Source organism: Centruroides vittatus, unplaced genomic scaffold, assembly GCF_030686945.1.
Source record: "Centruroides vittatus isolate TY-2023 unplaced genomic scaffold, ASM3068694v2 contig_1427, whole genome shotgun sequence".
NCBI lineage: Eukaryota > Metazoa > Arthropoda > Arachnida > Scorpiones > Buthidae > Centruroides > Centruroides vittatus.
Genome location: NW_027120893.1, coordinates 642,278 through 662,758, shown reverse-complemented (window position 1 = coordinate 662,758; position 20,481 = coordinate 642,278). Strand labels below are relative to the sequence as shown.

At 29.2% G+C, this 20,481-nt stretch overlaps 1 protein-coding gene across 1 annotated transcript in view; it reads right to left on the bottom strand.

Annotated features, from left to right (window-relative positions):
• Positions 1–523: 523 nt before the first annotated feature.
• Positions 524–20,481, bottom strand: part of LOC136968284 (tyrosine-protein kinase transmembrane receptor Ror2-like) — an 84,406-nt gene continuing 64,448 nt past the window's right edge. Inside the window, exons 3-9 of the mRNA XM_067262284.1 lie at positions 12,018–12,142; positions 5,362–5,518; positions 4,542–4,884; positions 3,533–3,732; positions 3,240–3,328; positions 2,479–2,632; positions 524–2,283 (exon numbers count right to left, since the gene is read on the bottom strand). Coding sequence (XP_067118385.1) covers positions 1,094–2,283; positions 2,479–2,632; positions 3,240–3,328; positions 3,533–3,732; positions 4,542–4,884; positions 5,362–5,518; positions 12,018–12,142 — 2,258 coding nt within the window. The 3' untranslated portion in view covers positions 524–1,093. The remainder of the gene's footprint in view (positions 2,284–2,478; positions 2,633–3,239; positions 3,329–3,532; positions 3,733–4,541; positions 4,885–5,361; positions 5,519–12,017; positions 12,143–20,481) is intronic.

Genomic DNA, 20,481 nt, shown 5'->3' with positions numbered 1-20,481 from the left:
CACTATTGTTGGCTCTGGATGGCACGAAGAAGGGTTTTGAAGAAAATTTTGAAGGTTTTGCAATCTGACATTGTATTAATGTTTTGTTTAGTCAGAGCTTTCACAATTTCTTTAGTAAAACACTTTATACACAAGATATGTTTGAAAAATGATGTATAAGCCTGCATTTAATACACTTTAGTTGTTTACCTGATAAGAACTAGAGTTTTAAATAGCTTTACACAATCGCGCTCGATATTTTTACATCAAACATGATTGATTCGTTTGATTATTATACAAAAACCATTTCAGCATCGTATTATTACTAAAAATAATTGTTTAAAAATTGAACTAAACTATACATATGCAAAGATTATAATAAATTTATTGGATACATTAATATAAATACTAACTTAATTAGAAAATAATCATTCAAATACCGGTCTCTTTGATGGGAATAAAATTACAAAACTGCTAAATTATTATTATTATTATTATTAATTTAAATATATTTATTTAATAAAATGTATGTAATCAAGACTCGTTTCTTTTTATAACAGTTAAATTTATTTATACATAGCATCGTCGCCAAAAGTACAAAAAATTCTCCAAATATGACATTTTTTTTTTTTTACAAAGGATAATACAATTTACCGTACGAATACGATTCAGTACAACAAATATACACATATATATTAGCACAACAACGTACAGTTGGTGATATATACAAGTGCACAAAACTACATAATAATAATCCACCATCGTCTCTACAAATCATGCTTTGATCGTGGCTACTTTAATTTGGCATCGAACGTCTTCATATGTACAAAAAGTAGTTTAGTAACCATATTAGCGTTTTCAGCAAGGAAAAAAAAGGAAAAATTCTGGCAGTATTAACCTGCTGGAAGACAACTGGGATTACTTACGTTGTTTCACTCGCGATTATCCATTATTTTTAATACTGTGTCTACCCAGTCAAAGTATAATGCGCACAGGAAACCGGGCAAGCACTACACACTCAGTATTTCAGTACTAAACACAATCATTTCAGGAATATGCTTTAAACAGTCCATGTTTAAGCAGTTTATTACACCCAGTATACTTCTTATATTATTCAAACGTGTACCCTTTGATCTCTGATCTGATGCCTATTCAATTCTTCATAAATTGCTCCGAGTGTTTTAAAAATAGTTTTAAAACTTGGCCTGTTTGCCGGTTTTCTATTCCAAGTAGCTTTCATTAAATTGTAAATAGGAGCGGGTGTATTATCCGGACAGACAAGAATATTACCTTCTTTAATAAATTTCACAACTTCTTCGTGAGTCATACCGTAATACGGCTGTAAAGCAAAACTGAATATCTCCCAAAGAACTACTCCAAATGCCCATACATCCGATTCGACAGTAAATTTACTGTAAAGAATAGATTCCAAGGGCATCCAACGTATTGGAATAGCATCGTGTTCATTACCTTTGTAATAATTAGCAGCGTAGATCTTCTGAGATAAACCGAAATCTGCTATTTTAACCACCATATCGTCACTGACCAAACAGTTTCTAGTGGCTAAATCTCTATGTACAAATTTTCTTTCGGAAAGATAAACCATTCCTGCTGCAATCTGTCTTGCTATATTTAGCAAATCTAAGTGAGTTAAACGAACATCATTGAAGATGTCGCCGTTTGCTGTCCGTACGATGTAATTAGTAGGCGCACAGGAGCGTAAAAATTCATTTAAATCACCTCGGCCCATATATTCAAATAAAAGACACATGGGTTTACCAATAGCACAAACACCCAATAATTTAACGATGTTGGTGTGGTCAAATTCTGCCATTAAACACGCTTCGCGCTCGAAATCACTCTGCAAATCTTCTGTAGCTTCTTCTTTTAACATCTTAACGGCAACCATTGTGAATTCTTCTCCTTTAGTTAAACCGGGTGCTTTTGCTTGGAAAACTCTCCCGAAAGCACCCTGACCAATATCTCTGATATATATGATATCGTTACGAGGATATTCTAGATTTTCTAATTTTGGATTCAGCTGGGCACTGGTATGGTGGTAAGACATGTTCGATGGTAATTTATCCAAATCTATTTCCACGTCGGTGGTGGGTGTAGCGTTGTATCCACTTCGATACTTCTGTAATCTACGAAATCCCAATACCATTGCTAAAATAACAACAATACCGGCCAAACTAAGGGAACAAATTATTAAAATGAACGAAGGAGTAAATATTGGTTCAGTCGGCGTATCAAAGATATCTGACATGTCAAAGTCGGAGCCTAAGATGTAACTGTTGTTTTCTGCAAAATAAATTCGATCATTTTATTTTATATTATTCACGTCAAATGATTAATAATCTTATAATTTAATTAAAAACACATCATTTTTGGATATTCCTATAATTAAATGAATAGAAATGCCTAAATAAACTTTGTTACATAATAAAATCTACAAGGGAAAGTAATGATTAAACGTCTCTAAAAATAATTATTTACCACAACGTGGTATATCGCAATGTTGCCATCTTATTCTAGGATCCATTGTGTAGCACCAGGGAACGGGTTCTTCTCCTCCGGCATTTCTGCAATAATTTTCGGAATTCGACACTTCTGGAAATACCATAGGCGGTCTGTTATGATGGTGAGGTTCCTATAAAGATAAAAACCACCCTCTACAGATACTGGTAATGAAAAAAATAATAATTAAACTGTTTTCAGATTTATTTAAATGAGCCTAAACACACTATTAATTAAAGAATAAACAGCATCCAAGATTTCACAAAAGTTCAAGAGATTTTCTGTTATTGGTTTGAACAGAGGAAGGGAAAAAAAAATCCATAATCTTTTTATTTTTAGAATTTCTCTTCAATTCTTGTGTAATTAACGTTATTTCAATCAATTAAATTCGGATTAATTTATTTTTAATTATCACTCGTGTAATTATTTTATGTAAAAAATGTTATTATTTTATAATACTTTCGAGTAAAAAATAGCGTAAAATAAAACCGGCAAATTCTTAAATCGTTTCCTTTATTTTAATACGTTTTCATTTGTATTATATTTTTTTAATATAAAAACAAATAATCCATTTAACTTTTCGAATTTACTTATACAAATGGATTTCATTCAAATAAGTTTACCTGAAAAAAAATCTTATAAAATGCATCAAATTTGCGTAATTAAATGATATTTTCTAGAAGATTTCATAATAAAAAGGTTTAATATTAAAAAAAATAATAATAATAATAAATACTTACTTGAGAATCCCAACGTTGACAAGCAATCCCCGTTTTTGTTACGTTGACGTTTCCCTGGTAAAATCTTCCACGTCCATGTATGCAGTCAGCTTAAAATTATATAGATATATATTGTACTAATGCGATATTTCAAATGGAAAAATTCTAATATTTAAGTTACGTGGAAAAGTTAAAATATTTATCATCAAATATAACGTAACGAGTAAAGTTAAATGTTGATTTAAACGACTATAACAATTTAAATTGAAGAGAGTGTGGTGTGTGTGTGCATTAACTATATATAAAATGCTTACTGGTTATTTCATCTTCCTTCATTTCGGTTAAGCGCCCATCGGAACACGAATTAGTAGAATTGACTCTATAGGGCAAAATATCACAAAATGGCAAGCGGAAATGACCCCGAGATTTAAAATAAATTCCTCTTTGTTTATTATCTTCGATGAGTGCCCATTCGTTATAACAGAATAACTCTCTAACGGCGATGCAATCTTCTCTGTAAATATTCAAATAAATAACGATGTAAATAATTATTTATTTAATTTAATTAAAACAGAATTATATAATCATTTTTAAAGATTTATTTTTAATTAATGCGGTAGTGAAAAAAACGCAAAAATTCAATTTTGTTGGTGAATGATTTTAGAGTAGAAGACCGTCGAATCGTTTTATCTAAACGTCCAATGTAAAAATTGAACACCGAGAACAGGATACTTTTTTCATTTTATATTTGAACTAGATACTATATATATAAAAAAAAGACTTGAAAGCATATCAAGTCGATTTTTAGTATCAGATTGAAAACGAAGTATACCGAGTTATCAACGTAAGACGTTAAGAAAAAAAAAAAAAGAGGTTCAATCCCTAACTCTTAATGGAAACTGGAGAGCAAAATTTTATGATGTAATAATTTAAGAAAAAATAAATAAAAATTTAAAAATTCCTGATTAGAATGAAAATTTTCTATCTGGAAATTAAGCGCGTAAAGAAGAAATAATAAAATATTATTTATTCTTACGATAAATTATACTTTAATTAAAGATTTCTCGAGTAAACACACGTTAACAAAAATCACGAACGTAGTTAGACGGAGTTTGAAGTCTTTGAAAGTGAAACACTAAAAAACAATGACGAGGGGAAAAATATGTTTTAAATCTATAGAAAAACGAAAGAAAATAAGTTTTGAAATTACGTGACAAAGTGACAACAATGCTGGAAATATCAGATTGGTTTAAAATTTGCCTGAAGGGATAAAATTCTGAAGATGACAAATTGATCTTTCTATGACTAATACATAATACTTACTTGCATACAGGTTTGCTCACAGCAACGCCATTTATCCACTCGCACCTAGGAAAAGCGTAGGTGCAAAGTAATGTCTCCGCAGCTGTTCTACACGGTTCCATTAAAGAAGATATTACTTCTTCCCATAATCCCGCAGTTATCTCTTCGTTCACCATTCCATCCGTTGTGTAATTATAAAAAACAAGATTTACACCTTTCAGATGTTTTTTACAAATCGTTCCCGTATATACGGAACAATACCCACTGGATACATCGTTTTTACTCGTTTCTTTTGTAACAGATTCTTCAAAATTATCATCGATTTCTTCCGACATTTCCGTTTCTTCCAGGATACCGAAACTTTCTATAAAAAAATAAGACTTATACTTAATTTCACTTCGTTAATATTAAACTTATTATCTGTTATGATTATGAATATATAAATAATCGATTCTTCTATGATTCAAACTGCGGACATATAGGCTAAAACTGGTGAAGGAGGTAAAGATAAAATGAGAGATAACTATATCCTGGGGGAGCATAAAATTCTGAAGAGTAGTCTTCAATAGTTAAGTTAACTTTTCCAATTTTATCAGTTGAGAAAAGAGATTTAAGGGCGTTATCTCTTTAAAAGACAAGACCATCGATTCTCGTTAAAATTTATCCACTTAATCTTACTCGTATAGCGATAACTAGCCTTGTTATAAATTAAAGAGGAAAAAAAGAGATTCTTTATTAATACGTGTGAAGCTGTACAAAAAACGTAATTAATCTTTAATTATTAACATTAATAAAAAAAATGTACTGAAAGTAAAATAATTTAATAACGTTGATGTCTTACCTGACTTAGTCAAGACGTAAACAACGAAGTCCTTACTATCCGTTACAGAAGTATTAATGCTACTGATGTAATTAGTAGCTCTACACGTATATATAGAAGTCATCGTAGCATTAACATTTAGTAGAGAGTGAGAAAATACGGTCTCCTTATGGGATATCTGAAATGAAACATTTCAGTTCACTGGAGAAATATAAAATTAATATTTATCAATGCTTTTATAAGAGTTACTTAAAGATATATATAGGCTATTACGAATATTAATCTAATTTCTAGCATAGGATTAACGTACAGTACAGGAAATCCACGAGAATGCTGAAAGTCTAGTAAGGTGATGCTAGGAAAACGGAACACGTTGTAGTAATCTGATACTTCTCATCACAACAATAAAATATGGCAGTATGAGCGAATAATAGTTATTGGCTTCGGCAAACATCAAATAAGAAAAGAAGTCGGCAGTTTTTGCTGTCTTCGTCGATTCATTAAGTGAGTACTTGCTGATGGTCGAACTGACCTTCCCAAAGAAAATGACATTTTCTTAAACTTAATCGAGGTAACGACCATTAAGTTTAACAGTCGTGTTCACTCGATTGATCTCACGATGTTCCTTTGTATCATCAACTTTGTGCATTCATTTTCACTTATTGAAAGATTTAAATTAATATAATTTAACTGTAAATTTTCCAAATATAGAAAAAGAAAGTTCCAATTATAAAGTTTTATGGAAGGTACTACTGTACATTAATTAATATTCTATAAAAAAATTTTCAGACATATTATAATAATTATCCTGTTTTAATGCAGTCACAAAAAACTATTCAAATATGTAAATGATTTTATACGTTAAAAAATGTAACTTTTTGTTAAATATTTCATTGAAATTGTTAGATAAATGGTCCCTTCAATTGAGTTTAAAACTTTTAGTGTTTTTAAAAGTTATAAATATTTTAACCTGTATAAATAGCGTTATCAAACATTTAACTTATCAGTTAAATGCCTTCAGATTTTGAAACTTTCTGCTTCGACTAACAGTTTTACAAATTTCTTTCGATTTGTCAAGTCAGCAGTTTTAATTGAAAAGATCCAAATGACTTTTTTTTCTGCCGTAAAAGAGGCAATAAAATTGTCAAATCCTCTCCGAGAAACTTTAATCAGTTTGGATGTTTTTATTGCTCGAAATTTAAGACAATATTTGATGCCATCGTGTTAAAACTCAGAATTAATTTCAATATACATTAACCTTTAAAACCTGCAATCTAATCCTATGGAATCCGGAACGTAATAATTAATAATATACAACCCTTTAAATTACATTAAATATAAATAAAAAAAACTTTGTTATTAAGTTTAATAGTAATAAATTTCGAATTTTGACAAGAGTTAATGATTGATTATCTAATCTAATCCAATAGAAAAACTATTTTTAAAGATGACGATCATCATCATTTTCGATTAATAATTTTCTTTCTCTCCTAAGAGATGGGTTTACCAGACAGATCACATACATTCGGCCAGGATCTCTCCTTTCAACTACCTTAGATCATATTACATCCAAGCCTTTCTATCCTTACTTTACCTCATGCATTAAACATGGCAGAAAACACAGTACCATCTGCCAGCAACCGGTGGAACTCTTAGCGGTCAACTTTGAGTATTAAATATTTATTTCTCAGCGAAAAGGTGAATTAAATGAGAATAGAAATCGAAAGACTTGTATTATAAGCTCTAAATATATATATATATATATATATAAAATTTAATTTCCTAGGGTCCGAACAGACGTATAATGTATGGAGAGGTTAAAGGTGGTTTCGGTTCTCTTCTCAAAAGAATGGCAATTTGATTCAATTATACGTGAAGTAATGAGGCGTAAATGGTATCTAGCATTTAGAATTTGTTAAATTTAAAATTTTTCCAAGTGCAGGGAGGAATTATTATTGATGGCAAATCCTACGGTTGAAGCTATTAGTGCCATCTGGCTTCGACTGCAGTCCCCTTATCGGTTAGAAGAAAGATCGACCGCAATCAGTCGAATCGGAAATGTGGGTGGAATTCTTTTTCCTCGTTTTTCTTTATACCTTTTCCTTTCGTTTCTTTTTTCCCTTCTACTTTGATTCACTTTTGTAGTTTACTGAAAAGTTTCAAATGGAAGACACAGATTGGACTTTGATTGCGAGTGCTTGCTTTGTGCTTTATTGACGATATCTTATCGAATATCAACTGTTTTTGTCCGTGTAACTAGACGAAATATTAAACAAGTAATTCTTTAATCAAATTATTGATTAATTATTTTTTCCTTCTTAAAATTTTATATTTTAAAACTTTTCATTGATTTACATTGTTTATATTTATATATTATTGTACACATTCCTTTGTTTTCTTCCAGAATAATACTATTTACATTAAAAAAATAAATAGATAGATAGGAAGAAAGAAGCTGGTAGGGATACAATATATGAAAAAAATAGAAAAATTATAAGGAACGATATGAGATTCGAGAATAAAATTCTATAATATTCAATAATAAAAACAAAAGGGAATCTTATTTAGAAGTATTAAAAAACTAATATAAAATAATATATATTGATCCCGTACAATAGAAGTCTGTTTAGCGTTTATATATTTATATAGATCTATAATTTTATATATTTAAACTATTTCTGTTTCCAATAATATAGAATAAAATGTTTTATGTAGAATATATAGGCTTATATATAATATTTATTTATTCCTTTAGGCCTGTATACATAAGTTTTATCAGAAAAAAATTCAATAGAGATATTTATTTTGCTCCTTATGGTTAATTATTGTGCACATATCTTAAATAATATTTAATCAAACGTGTATTATTTCTAATTACATATATATTATAATAAACATTATAAATTAAATTCTTTTGGGTAACTTAAAATGAAATACATGATGGAAAATATTTGACATGTATTAATTGTCTTTTAATCATCTATCATGAAGTCTTATTAATGTTATAATTATAAATGGATCACGCACAGCTTCCTTGATCTCGCACCCTAAGTGATAATGCTTCACTGATCGTTCAGAGAGCTACTGTTTTTTTTAAAAATGATTTTATTTAACTTGCTTTGTATCACGTCTTCAAATCTAGCAACTCAAATTTCTAATTAAGATAGAAAGCCGAAACTTTCAGGACCTACCTGTCCGATGACAATGCATTTTAATGATGTTTTAGGGATGTGATCCCACTCTCATCATCCTCTTCATCCCGAAACCCGATAAACTTAACAAAAATGCAGAATTTAATCACGTATGTGTGTAAGATTTGATCAAAATTTTGGAAGAAGTTTTTAATAATAAAGTATTCGAAATATTAAAGTTTATATTCCGGCAGTCCCCACGATATTAATAGAAATAGACCATCGTAATTATAATAATGCATATTTTCAATTCATTGTTACTGAATTACCTTGTCCTGATTATAATAATTAACAATATCCATTAATAAAATTATATTCTCTAGAAAAATGTCACATTTTTGTAAATAGGTTAAGGTTGGACGGTCTTTTATTAAAGTACAATAGAGTTAACAGAAAGAGTTAATAAACTGATAAACAAATTATTTATTTAATGCTAATTTATTACAACAAACTATGAAAATAATTCATTGTGTGCTGGAAGAATAAAGAAGAAGAAAAAAAAGGTATAGAAAGGGAGAACTACGATTCATCTTCGATTGTACTGACAGAAGATTGATGGATGGGGCCTAAAAGGAGGCTACCACTTCCACCAGGGAACGAGTTAGAAACGGAAATGGACCCCAAATCGACTCACTTTTAAAATCGATTGCGTGGACATTAACGTCAAATAGATAACAGCCCTTTGAACTATAAAAATGTATCGCATTCTCCATTAAGGTGAACAGAACAGGTAAAAACTTCCATTTACAAATTACAAAACTGTTACATTTCGTTTGTCGTTAAATCGAGGTTGTGTTATAATGTTTAATTGTCGTACTCAATAAGCTCTATCCTCGATTTAAATAGCGAATAAAATTGAAAATTCCACTTAAAATAAATAAAATTTCTTATTTTACGTTTGAAATTATATCAAAAATAAATCTTATTTCTTTTATTTTATTTGTTTTTTAATAAAAATGATTGTATAGCGTGAGTAAAAGCCACACCCGAACAATTCGTGAAATGTCAGACGATTCAGGTAAGTGACCAGTTAGAAAGTTTTGCAGAAAATATCAATTTAAACTGGGGGATTATAACTTATTTGGTAGCGAAACAGTTGCAATTTTGTACGGCACATAAAAGGAAGTTGATAGAATCTAACTGTCTTGAGATATGATGGAATGAATGAATGGGTTTTCCCGACTTACCAATTATAATCAAGTCTTAATATAGGACACAATTAAATAAACTCTGCGGCCCGGAAATACAATTATATAATGTGAATTTCCGGAATTTTGGACGTATAATTTTCAATTAAACAATTATTTGCCTCTTGCATTGTTCATTAATATATTTCCAGCTGGAAAGTAAGTATATTGAATTTTAGTTACGTAGATTGTTTATTTTAGCTTGAAACGTATCGAGTATCGCGTAGTGACGATGAATTGAATTAAATAAAGCTGAACAAACTAATCAGTATTGTTGGGTGAAACTTATCCACGTGATAAAATAATGCTTATATTAGCATAAAAGAAGATAAGTCAAACAAAATGTGTATAATTTGTAGCTTATAGAAAAGATATTTTACAGAATAAATTTGTATATAATTCAGATATTACTGTATGAAAATATCTTATATTTGTTTGTCTTTTGTAGTTTGAAAATACGTAGCCTATAATATAAACCGTAGAAAATAAAAATGTATATATTTAATCTTGGATTTTTTAAAAGATGATTTAATCCGCAAGATTTTCATTATATTACGTGGGAAAGTTAATCTAATATAAGATTACTTTAAGAAAATTTATAATAAATTGAATATTATAAAATTGTTAGCTTTAGATAGATCCAATTTGTCTAATGATCTTGTATACGTTTGAAATCGTAGCGGAAGTAGGGGCAGAAATCGTAAACCGCTCTTCAGCTGAGCGTAAGAATCTCGTTTAGAATCGTGCTTTAACATTAAAACTAATCATGCAATCAGAATACATAGCGCATGCTGTAATTAGACCAATTCCAAGTATTATTAAATTGAACTGCCAGCAGAAAAAGCTTTGCAACTGATAAACCACGAACTTCTCTACGCGAACAATGGAAATCGATAAGAAATAACTAAAGGAAATAGCCAGAGTTTGATAAAAACAAAGTAAGTTTCCCGAAAGGTACACAATGTTGCATGTGCCATCTGTAAATTCGATCAGAAGCAGTCAACCAAGTAGACTATAGGGTCCAATTAGGACTACTAATGGTCCGACCTGTTACCATAGCAACGGTTACATCCAGCTTGAAGAGTAACTTAATTTGTCGTTTTGTTGTTTCTTACTGAGCGCCGGACCGAATTAGCGAATGGTATTGTTCGATAGATACCACTTGGTGACGCGTCAAATAACATGGAATTGCCAAGATAACCATCCTTTTCTGACTGTCCAACGGTACGAGTTTTACATTCTTTTTCCAAGAATTCCTTCTATTTGGATATTATACTTCCATTCTATTGCAAATCCAATATAGGCTAGAAATCGCTAAACTTACCCAAATTAAGCGTGTAAGAGTCAAACCCCCCACATTCAACGCATTCTATTACTCGAGTATTTTCCCCTCAATTTAACGTTTCTCTCGATTCTACTATTTTTCTTTGTTTTATATCTTGCTGGTCTGTTACCCATTTAGCTACTTTGTATTACCAGCAAATTAACTTGATTTGCTACATTGGCTTAATTGCTAAATTGCTCGATTTTGTATATTTATTTAACTATAAATTTACGAAATTTCAGAAATTCTCCACCAGAAAAATTATATGAATTTTAAAATGTAAATCTAACGCAATTATAAAGTTTTATTATGTAAACGTATATAGTGTTTCACACGAATAGCTTCTATATCAATTTAAATTTTATCAGTTAAAATTGTAAAATTAATAAGATCTTTTTTATTTTTTCAGTGTTCTAAGACGAAAAATATCAAACAATCTAGATCTAGATTCTTAAATGACATTAATAAACTGCATAAACATAGCGTAATAATGTTTAAGATTATAAACTTCTGGACCATGTAAGGAAAATTGCATTAGCGAAATTTTAAACTAGATTATCTTTGTTAAAACAGTAGATGCCGAGCTTAATTCTTGTAAAGTTAATCTTGTTTCAGACGAAGTGGATCAATGGCCAATGGTCAATCTGAATCAAAAGTTTCTTCGTAGACCAACCAACACCACTTTAACCATTTCCAGTGACAGTTCTCACAAAGAGATGTGTTTGTTCTTTTCACAGTTTGGGTTCTTCCTTCAATAAAATCAACCGACTCTTTTCTGTTAGAGATAATCAAGTGTTTTTATTAAATGACCTTTCGACGAATTTTTTTCCACAGAAATATTCCTCATATATAGCGAAATCCATCAATTTTACATTTATCTATACGACAACTATTTAACCACAATTAATAATACAAAAGAAAAACACTAAAATATTTTAATCCTTTATATAAATTTATGTATAAAAAATATCTTACGGGTTTATTTCCTTTCCACCAACTAACTACAGGAGGAGGATCACCTTCGGATGAACATTCCAAACTCACAGAGGAACCCCAACTGACATTGTAAATAGTTCTTCCTCCTTCAATTTTTGCAGGAACTAAAAATAAAATAATTCTTTTTTAAAAAATAATATTTATATATCGATGTAATTAACTTTTAAAATGTTACAAGGATGTTTTTGACAGTTTAAACTTAGAATATAAAGATTCCAGTTGTATTTGGCTTCGTATACATTAGAGGGGGAAAAATTATTTAATCTAATACGGTATATTAATAACAAAGATTTTTATTATAAAAATTTGTAATAAAGTCTCTACAATTTATAATATTTAAAAAGAAAAAAAAAGATTTTTTTGCCAACAATAATTAATTCTGGAGCAAATATAACTGCAATAAACAAAAAATATATTAATAACTTAATTAATTAAATTCAAAGAATGTAAACAAAATTCTCTTTGTTCAACAGGACTCAATTATAAAAATTATTTACAGAGAAAATACTTATACCAGCATTGAAAACATGATTATCTTTACGTTATTTCAGAAGAAAAGAGAAATGTTAATGATTATTATTAGCAAAAAGCCTATTTTTAGTTTAATTGCTTCTTCCGACTGAATTTTTGATCCATATTATAACTTTTGATTACATGGAAATTGTTACCTTCCTCATAGCTTAATGGTTATAGACCTAACCTGTTTTTCATTTCTTTTTTTTTCATAATACTTAAACAGTAAAGCTGGCAAAAATCCAGGTTAATATGAAATTCGAGTACAGTTGGAAGTTAAAGGTGCCATAAAGCCTTTTTTTTAATTACATTAAATGAATTAATTTGTTTTACTCAGGTAAAAATAAGATAAAAATTCCTCTGTATTGTAACTTAAAGTGCTCTCGGCAAATTTCTCTCGATTAATCGGCAACAATCAGCATCGTTTCAACTTTAATCAGGTTAAGTAGTATCATTTTAAATTAATGATATTATAATTGAAAATAATCGAAAACCGTATCCATTATAGGAATTAACTACATTTCGATTATAAAATTATCTATTTTTACTTACAGATAGGATATAGATGAATTGCAAATGGCACATAAATAATTTACTACCTTACACGAATATTATAAAATTTGTTTATTCTTAATGATAAGAAGCATTTTAGCTATTATTCATAATTATAAATGAGGCCATTTCCGAGAAAAATACCATCATTACATGTCATATATCAATCGTAAAGAATGTCGAGAAATGAAAAGGCGTCAGAACAGGGCGGAGATCTAAAAGATATATTTTCTTCACGCCAGTATTACTTAATGTAAGAATTCGGTACATAAACATCACCTGGAAAAAGTTCATTTTATAAATATATTGAAAAAAATAACGTTTCAAATTTAATTTTAAAAATTGAAATCAACCTTTAAACTTGATTTTTCTATAGTAAAATTGAGTTAAAGTAGCAGCATTTGAACGAAACTATCTCTAATTGATTTTCTCAATCTCTTTAAGGAAAAGCAATTTACAGAATCCATAGATATTGAATACATAATTCAGAGCTAATTCTGTTAAATATCTTTCAGTTAAAAGCGTAAAGATTGCACAACTAATTTACATAAATGCAATTCAAGGATTAACTTTCAAATCTGAATAAATTCCAGAATTATTTCGTATGTTTAGTGTGGAATTTAATTTTCAACAAATTCGGAGGATGATTCCTAATTGATTCTTTCTGCAGAAATTCGAAGAATGTCAAGCAGATACACGTATTTTTCTTTACTTAGGTCAAACAAATTTATATATTATACAAGCATTTGAAAATATATTAATTATAATAAAAAATAGAATAATAATTGCAGGAATAAATTCAAAAGTAAACGGTTTTTTCTTTTGTTTTTTTATTTTTTCCAACTCACGTGTGAGACGGTAAACTTTATTTCCGGCTCCATTTTTCTATCTCAAGTTTCTGACTTTTATAACAAACTTCGAGTTTAGATTTTGACACACCTCATATAAATGCGTGACTGTCCTTCTGTTCTAGCATATTTTATATGGCAGATCACGAAGACAAAAACCATAAAGATTGTTCCCTTCCAGGAAAAATAAAGAAAAACTTTGAATGTTTTTCCTTGAATAAAATTTATAATATTTCTTCGTATATATATATTATTAAATTTTGACGAATTTTAAGAGATAAGTAACGTTAGTTTAATTGTGTAGCATTGTGAAAATAAAAACAAATTTTTCAATCGAATTTAAAACTTTAAATATTAAAATATTCTCAACAAAATTCTGGTCGAAAGTGATTTTCTTGAACTCTCAAAATATGCATCTTAAAATTCTACGTAGGAGAAGAATGTGGTATGTTCGTATGCTTTGAACACGACTGGCAATATTGAATTCCTTTGCAAAAACTGTCACGGCGTGAAAGAGTAGTTGATGATAAGAAATAATTTAAATCCATCCGAACAATGTTAATAGCTGGAGAAAATAATTTAAAAGTCAAAAAGATCGAGTAAAGCTTGGTAAAATAAGCAGGAATTTAATATGTAAAGTTAAAAAAATGTCTCGGTGTCAATTTCCTCCCGTACTAATTGGTTATTTGCTGACTAATTGTATTTTGCTGGTCGAAAGTAAAAATTCTCAAGTGTTTTCTTCACTAATCGCATTTGCCGCTTTGCTGAGTAACTCGGCTTTACTTCCACTTCAATTCAGCTCAGTTCTTTGTAATCTTGATTAGTACAAGATTGAAGGTGTAAGTTAATGGAACAGAATGATTACTTCTCAGGTTCCAAGGGATTCTCTCTAGTCGACGTAATAGATTAGTTATGTTTCTGTTTATTTTCAAAATAACTTTGTTCCAACCATAATAGTATTAAACCTTTTCGTCACAAAGTCGGATTTCTATCCTAATTACTAAAATTAATATATTTAAGATCGTTTATCGCTCGTTTTTCTTGCTAAATCACCCGTTAAAAATCATAACTTTTCGAATAATTCCGCCCTTATTTTTAAAGGTATTATTATTAATTAAAAATGAGTATAATATTCAATATATTAAAGTTATAAATGATAGTTTCTTCTTCTTAAAGGTTAATCTTATGAATTACAAATTGATTTTTCTCTTGGTAAATCAGACAATTAACTTCATAAGTAAATTAATCTTATAATAGTACTTTCACTAATGGAAAGCCGTTATTATCCTTTTCGAATTCTTATCAGTTGTTTCTTGAATTAAAAAGTGTAAAAATTTTCAAGAAAAACCTCAGTTTATATAAAATCTATACGTTAAAAAGTAATTTATATTAGGAAATTTTAGTTGCATGTGAAATATTCATAAGAGACGGAGGAAATTATTATGCAAGTAACGTTTGCAATTTATTATTAATATGCATAAGAGAATTTCGTATTAATCAAGTTTAAAATTTAAATTCATTTTAAGAATCAATTTATAATTGATTAAAATATTGAAAATTCGCGTGACCTGAGATTAGGATACGAATCTTACCCTGTATTTTCGTGATCCGAGACACTTGATAAATTAACTACCAAGACAATGCGTAAATGATAAACACGACATTTTGCAGATACTTATATAGAAATGGCATTTCCCTACAGAAGGTCTGATCGAAATAACCAGTTAATTACAAGTACTCATCATATTTGGACTTCTATCGTATACACGTGACTTGATAAAGCAATAAAGACCGCACCCTTCATACCAGTTATAGTGGATAATTCCACTGATTACTTTCACGGGACAGTGGGTTCATTAGTTAAGTGAGTGGCCACTGGTGTCGCTGCTATGTTAGAAGGGTGGACGAGGTCGCCTGCTGTTTGGATTTCACACAACGATAGAAGTTGGGAAGTTTCATTTGACGTGTCGTGAATTGTCAAAGGATTTGGTGGCTTTAAATGGATTGAATTTTGCACCAAGTTTATAAAGTTTCAAGACACGATGGACATACAGAGAAAGATTAGCTATTTACTGAAACTAATACCTTATATAGTGGAAAGCTGCTTCATTCACCGGTGCTTATTCCGTAAAGGGTTAAAAGTTATGTGATGACTTTGCAAATAATTAGGATACATTGGACGGATAAGAAAAGATAATGTAAAAGTATAGTGTGTAAACTTGTCAAAAATATTGTGTTTGAATATCTGAATCGAAGTGTTCTTTTCATAGAAGATTTTTCTTTTAATTATTCGAGTGTGTGCCTTTGAAGATTAATTAGAAAGCTTCAAGTGTGCGGCTTTAGAATTTCTGATTAATAAGGAACGAGTTGAAAGCAAACATCAATTGTGTTTATTAGTTGAAGATTACATCTAATGATATTGTGAACTATATGCTGGAAAACTTTAATAAGGATATTGTTAAAATGAATATTTATGGATTCGTTCGATTTATATAACAATATTTAAATCTTTGTGAAGATTAGCCTAGTATAAACGTGAAGATTTTCAATTTTAACTCTTAATCGTAAACGACGAGATTCGAAGACAAAGTAAAAATATAAAATATATATTTGTTATGATAATATTCACTGCACATAAGGAATTTTTTATAAACTTCAAGACAGAACTTTAAAATATTGAAATAAATTGGACTTTATAATTTATATCTTCAACATTGTTCCAGAAAAATTTTTTAAATTCATCTTCACGTCATTTCTTTTGTTAGATGATACTTATTATTTAATTGGATATTTTCAGTGCTCGAAGGGATATTCATATTTTATGTGTGGAAGGTAATATATCAATAATTCTCAATTAAATTTTTAACAAAAAAAAAAGGAATTTTTCCTTCATACAACATTTTTGAAAAGACTGAAGAATTTTTAAAGATAATCATCAACTAAGTTCGTTTTTAGTGCATTACTAAGTCAGCAGCAAATTAATAATGAGAGATAGAATTACTTCAATGGTGAAATTCTACGTGAACTCATGAATGAAAATAATTAGAAATACAGTTCCATTACTAAATATCTAAAGAACGTAAGAGTTGACGTATAAAAAATGATTCAAGAATCGTAATGGAAGAAGATTTACAGGGTTGGAGCCATGTTTCCATTACAGTAGTAATCATTGCTACATCTGTTCTATTGTTGCCAATTGGAGTATTTCTTAATTGGTTGATAACGACGTCAGTTGTAAGAGACTCGAAATTATGGACCCCCGCTAATATTCTACTGTCGATAAGATGTGCTGATCAACTGACATTAACTTGTTTGTGGTTGCCTTTATTTACAACTACAGCAATTTTAGCCGATCCGGATATATTACCGAATCGTTTTATTCAAAGGTCAATTTGCAGAGTGGTATTGTTAGGTCACGGTTTATTTTTTGGAGCTATTCATATTTTATGTTGTGTAGCGGCTACAATTAGATGTTTACACGCTACTCAGTACTTAAGTCTTCATAGAATCTCACCTATTAATATCACGATCGTGGCTGTTGTAACATTGGTGGTGGCGTTGATGCCCTATTTGATACGTTCTATTTATATCCCACCGCTAGGTTCGAATACGTGTGGAGGAAAGTTAGAAAATTTTTATAATACGAAAATTGTAGCCATATACGATTGCATTTATCATATTTTACTGGTAGTTTGGTATTTTGGATTAACGTGGTTGACAAAAGTTTATATGAAAGAAAGATTGCTTCCAGTTCTAGAATGTAATATGCATATGAAGGAAATCACCACAACGGACGTGACGACGGCAACATTTTGTGCTTCTTCCGTACTATCATTAATTCCAATAGCAACATATCCTATAATGATGGCTACCGGAGCAAGTTTATATACGCTATTTTCATTTTATGCAATACACGGCTTGATATGCCATTTTACACACAGTGCGATATATCCTGCAATATATATGTATTGCAATAGCGAATTAAGGAAGAAATTCCGAGACGTTTTCGCACCGAAATTCTCTCCTCTCGCATCCTCTTTGGCATCTAGAAGAGCAGTGATTGCGGAAAGAAAGCCAGAAACTGCTAGACCATCTCGATCGACCGAATTACCTACTGTAGTACTTACCCCATCGGTGCCTTGTGGTACAAATTCTCCGAGACCTTGGGATGTAAAGAGAGTCTGGTAACAAAGTGGCACCCTAGATTCTTAAAATAATTAATTTTAAAATGTTTAAATCGATAACTATTTGGGATTTTTTTATTTTATTTTCTAAATAATATGCGTAGAGCAAAATGAAGTACGTTATTAAAATTGAAAAACATTTTTAATACAAGATTTTAATAATGTTAATGTCTTAAATAGTAGATGAACAATTAATTTATAAAATTTGTGCCTGTTTAAAACAAGTTTTTTTCACTTTTTCCTTTTATTCTTTGACATTTTCCGCCCTGTGAGCGCTTTCTTTCAGGCCTTTCAGCCAGGCCCTTAATGGGGCAGCCAGTTGGTGAAGGATAAATCACTCCTAGAAAAATTCCTTTCCCGGATCCCCTAGAATGGTAGGCAGCCGCTTTAAACACCTGTCCGACATGAATTTTACAAAAATATGATTTTCGTGTTATTATCAATATATTTTTAAATGATTAAATTATTAATATGTCATTTCTTTGAATAGTCTTCAATTAATAATGTATTCACTTATTGATTAAATAAAAGAAATTTTAAAAATAAATATAGGCTTTAATCAATGCATACTTTAAACCTATTGTTCAAAAATATTCGTAAAGTATCAATAAATAAATAAAAACAAGCCCGAAAAGGAAAATAAATATATAATAAATAAATTTTTATTTTTCCTTAATTATTTAATCATATTATTTTAATAAAACAACCAAAAATAAACTAAATTTAAAATTAAAAAAAAATGCATAAAACGAAAGGAAAACTTGATTTTCAAAGGAAGAGAAATTATTCAAATTACGAAAATTTCGTTAATAAAAACAAAAAATTTTTATTAAATATATTAAATTTATCAACACGGTAATTTTTATTGTGTAATTATTAAAATTTCGTTATAAAATATAAAGTTTCTATTAAAGAAAATAAGATTTTATCAACAAGAAAAGGGATTTTGTTATATATATAAAGAAAGAAAATTAGATTCTATCTGTAATACAATTGAGTTTTCTAGCGAAAAATTAAATCTCGTAAATGTTTTTCTTTCGAAAAGAAACGAAATATGTCAACTCGTATATAGTTTATAATTTAACAAGCGAACAAAATAAGAAAAAAAAAAAAATAATGATGATAATTCTATGTCAAAGTTTCGATGATGATAATTAATTTTGTTTAGTTCACATGAATTTCTGGTTATTACATTTACTTCCAATATACAACTAATTATAACTTTTTGTAACTCATGAATTTTTATTAAAAAGTAAACATTTAAGTAAGTGATTAAAATAATGAGATTTACCCGAAGATAATTAGTTATGCTAAACAACTACTTGCTTAATAATCAGAATATGACTTGTAAAATAGAGATTAAAACTATTTTTTTTTCCTTCTTCTTAATCTTCTTCTTTAAACTTTAAAAGTTAAAAATGTTTTGCGAAATTTTAATGTAACAATTCGAATATAAAGTAGTCATTACTTAATTGTGGAGACATAATTCATCCATTTAAATGTTATTATTATCCCAGTCATTTGTTGAAGTACATAAAATTCGTTTGAATAACATAAAACTATTGCAGTTAACTTAATAAATGTAACAAAAATTAGATTTTCTTGATGCATTAAAATAAATGTTTAAAAACATTTCTGCTCTTCAACGATTATAATTCATAAAATAACATTTTACAAATTATTATCCATTCACTCCAATGAATTCCATTATTTATCATAATGGATGCTTACATAATAATCTATATAATTTATTTTTCAATTTGATAAAAATGAAGAGAAAATCATATTTTCTCATCCAATATCTGTCAATTAAATAAAAGAAAATCTTAATACCGATATAAAAATATTTTAATAATTACAGTAGATTCCCCTATAACACGGTAGATACGTTCCGTGTTACATGAATCCGTGTTGTACGAGTCACTTAAATATATGAGCCAATCACAGCCCGGCACAGCCCGGCACAGCCCGGCACACGGGCTGTGATTGGTTCATGTATTTAAGTGACTCGTACAACACGGATTCATGTAACACGGAACGTATCTACCGTGTTATAGGGGAGCCTAGTGTATTAAAAAAAATCATACAATTTTACTAAATTTTACATTTATAATTTATGGTCATTATCATAAAATAAAGAATTAAAATTATAATAAACAGGTTCGTAACAATAATATTTAATTATAATTTAACAAAAGAGTTCTTGATTTAAACAGAGAACAATAACAAGTAATATGTTTATTAATTGTATTGTTCTGTGTTTAAATCAAGGAGACATTGTCAAATTACAATTAAACATTATGCTACGTACAGTACCTGTTTGTAATTTCAATTTTTTATTTTATG